This window comes from Lactuca saligna, chromosome 1 (assembly GCF_052625555.1).
Source record: "Lactuca saligna cultivar CGN05327 chromosome 1, ASM5262555v1, whole genome shotgun sequence".
In the NCBI taxonomy this organism is placed as follows: domain Eukaryota; kingdom Viridiplantae; phylum Streptophyta; class Magnoliopsida; order Asterales; family Asteraceae; genus Lactuca; species Lactuca saligna.
The window spans coordinates 68,257,343-68,259,401 of NC_136417.1; the positions used below are offsets into that span (position 1 = coordinate 68,257,343).

The window sequence follows — 2,059 nt, forward strand, 5'->3', positions numbered from 1 at the left end:
CATGAAAAACTAGGATTGGCTTTTAATTATGGAAAAATAGTTTTCATTTTTCATTTTCATTTTCATTTTAAGAATAATTGAAATGAATTTTCAATTTTTTCAATTTTCTTTAGAAAGTACATTCAGTTAAAAATTAAAACATACTTATTTATTTATATTTATATTTTCTATTTTGAAAACTAGAAAACATGTTGAGATTAATATTTTGTTTTCAATTTTGGAATCTAGTGGGGTGGGTTTTGGCGGTGGTAGATGTGGTGGCCATGGCGATCGTGGGGTAGTGTCCTAGTGAGGGTGGAGGAAGGTGGCCTGTTGATTAACATTAATACACACATCATTCACTTACATAATTAATTAATTAAACACCATCTTTAGTACATCTTATCCTGCGCAGCCCTGTTCATTTTAGCACAATACGCAAACAAACTCCCATCAAAGCATCGCCTCACAGCCTCCTTACACAGCATGCCTTCTTCATCCCTGGCAAGCACATACAATATCGCCCACTCCATCTTCCCCGAAGTCCTGCATAAAATTTCAACTTCCATTTTTTACTTAAAGAAAAATCTAAATTATTTGTTTGAATCCAACTACCCACCATCCGAAGAAATCAAACGCTGCTCGATTCCCTTCAGTCATGTTCCATATCTCTCCCAGTGTCAGCTTGTCTGGTACTGTTTTAGCATACTTGCTGAATATGTTCTCGAAGTTCACTGGTAAGAATCTGAAAATGAATATGAATTAGTTTCATCATCATCATCAGAAGAAGAAGAAGAAGAAGAAGGAGGAGGTTCAAATTGATGGGAGATTATAAGAGTATGATGACGATGGACAGACCTTCCTTCAGTATCGTAAGTTCCCGAGTCGCTTCCGTGTTTGGATCTATGGATGTTGTTGATGTAAATGGGGAAGAAAAGCGAAGGAATCCAACTCTGCAAGTTCAAATTTTGTTCAATTATAATCATATATAGAATTAGTTACGATTAGAAGAAGATAGAAGAATGTACAGGTTGTGTGGGATAGCTCATTACGAAGTTCATACAAATGGCTGTAAGGAGTGAGATCACGAAATTGAACCCTAATCGACGCATTCCTGAAATCCATACAATTAATTCATCTGAATTTGAAGGATTATTGATAGTAATTTCCTTATCAACTCCTTTAAACATTCAATTGAATGTTGATATTGAAGGTGCTCACCGGCATACGTCTCCCATGGGTAAACGATTCCGTCGTCGTTTTGATCGAAGAAAGCAACATGCTGTTGGAGAACAGTCATGTCGTTGTGTCTGTGCCCTAGCGTTCCATTTGGATGCTCGACATCTGGAGCTACAAGTCCCCTCGCCAAATCTGAAAATCATTACCATTTCCCACAAAATCACCAAATTGTGATATGAAATCTAAATAAGAACGAGAATTGTAAATCAAATTGTTAATAACATTACAACATATCAGGATAGAGTGATGAAGAACTTACAAGGTTTAGGAAGATGAATTTCCAAGTCGGTTCGAACTCTTCTCTCATAAGTCAACGGTTCACACTCCGCCTCCGGTGTCAAAGCACTGCCGTCGACGCCTCCGATCATCTTTGTCGCCATTTCTGTGTAGTCTGTTTCTTCGTCTTGTTTGAGTATGTTGTCTGATTTTAGCGTGCATGAGAGAATCGAGCTGATACGTGCGTCTTAAACTGGTTGAGGTGAAGCTGGAGACTGTGCTTACTCTCTTTGCGTTCCGCTACGTGCCCTACTTCCTTCCACGTGCTTTTTTCAATTTCCCTCCTTTATGTAGTCCATATTCCGTAGTCCATAGTATCTCATTTTAAACCGGGTACTGACCACATGAAATATTCGACCCGTTGTGAAAACGAGTGGGCAAAGGAGAAGAGGCCAACATTTTATATTCCAAAATCTCTATTTTTAACTTTTTTTTTTTTTTTTTTTTTTTTTTTTTTTTTTTTTGGAAAAGTGAAAATTGTAAATTTTTGCAACTATGTATTATATTTTTCTAGATTTATACAACATGTCGTATTTCTTCTCCTTAAAATTGAAGTTGCAGGTTT

General features: G+C 36.9%; 1 protein-coding gene across 1 annotated transcript; it reads right to left on the reverse strand.

Annotated features, from left to right (window-relative positions):
- Positions 1-371: 371 nt before the first annotated feature.
- On the reverse strand, positions 372-1,598 carry LOC145007915 (peroxygenase-like). The gene is made up of 6 exons (XM_078966549.1): positions 1,478-1,598; positions 1,201-1,350; positions 1,008-1,093; positions 838-932; positions 599-724; positions 372-525 (listed from the first exon to the last, which is right to left on the reverse strand). The coding sequence occupies exons 1-6, from the start codon at positions 1,596-1,598 to the stop codon at positions 372-374; spliced, it is 732 nt and encodes a 243-aa protein (XP_078822675.1).
- Positions 1,599-2,059: the final 461 nt, after the last annotated feature.

What these genes read in the sequence shown, in the direction of transcription:
- LOC145007915 (XM_078966549.1), bottom strand. Translation starts at nt 1,598, where the DNA reads ATGGCGACAAAGATGATCGGAGGCGTCGACGGCAGTGCTTTGACACCG. An exon ending in TGAGCTATCCCACACAACCT is followed by an intron (nt 933 to 1,007) that starts GTACATTCTTCT and finishes TTGAACTTGCAG; the next exon opens with AGTTGGATTCCTTCGCTTTT. An exon ending in GCGTTTGATTTCTTCGGATG is followed by an intron (nt 526 to 598) that starts GTGGGTAGTTGG and finishes AATTTTATGCAG; the next exon opens with GACTTCGGGGAAGATGGAGT.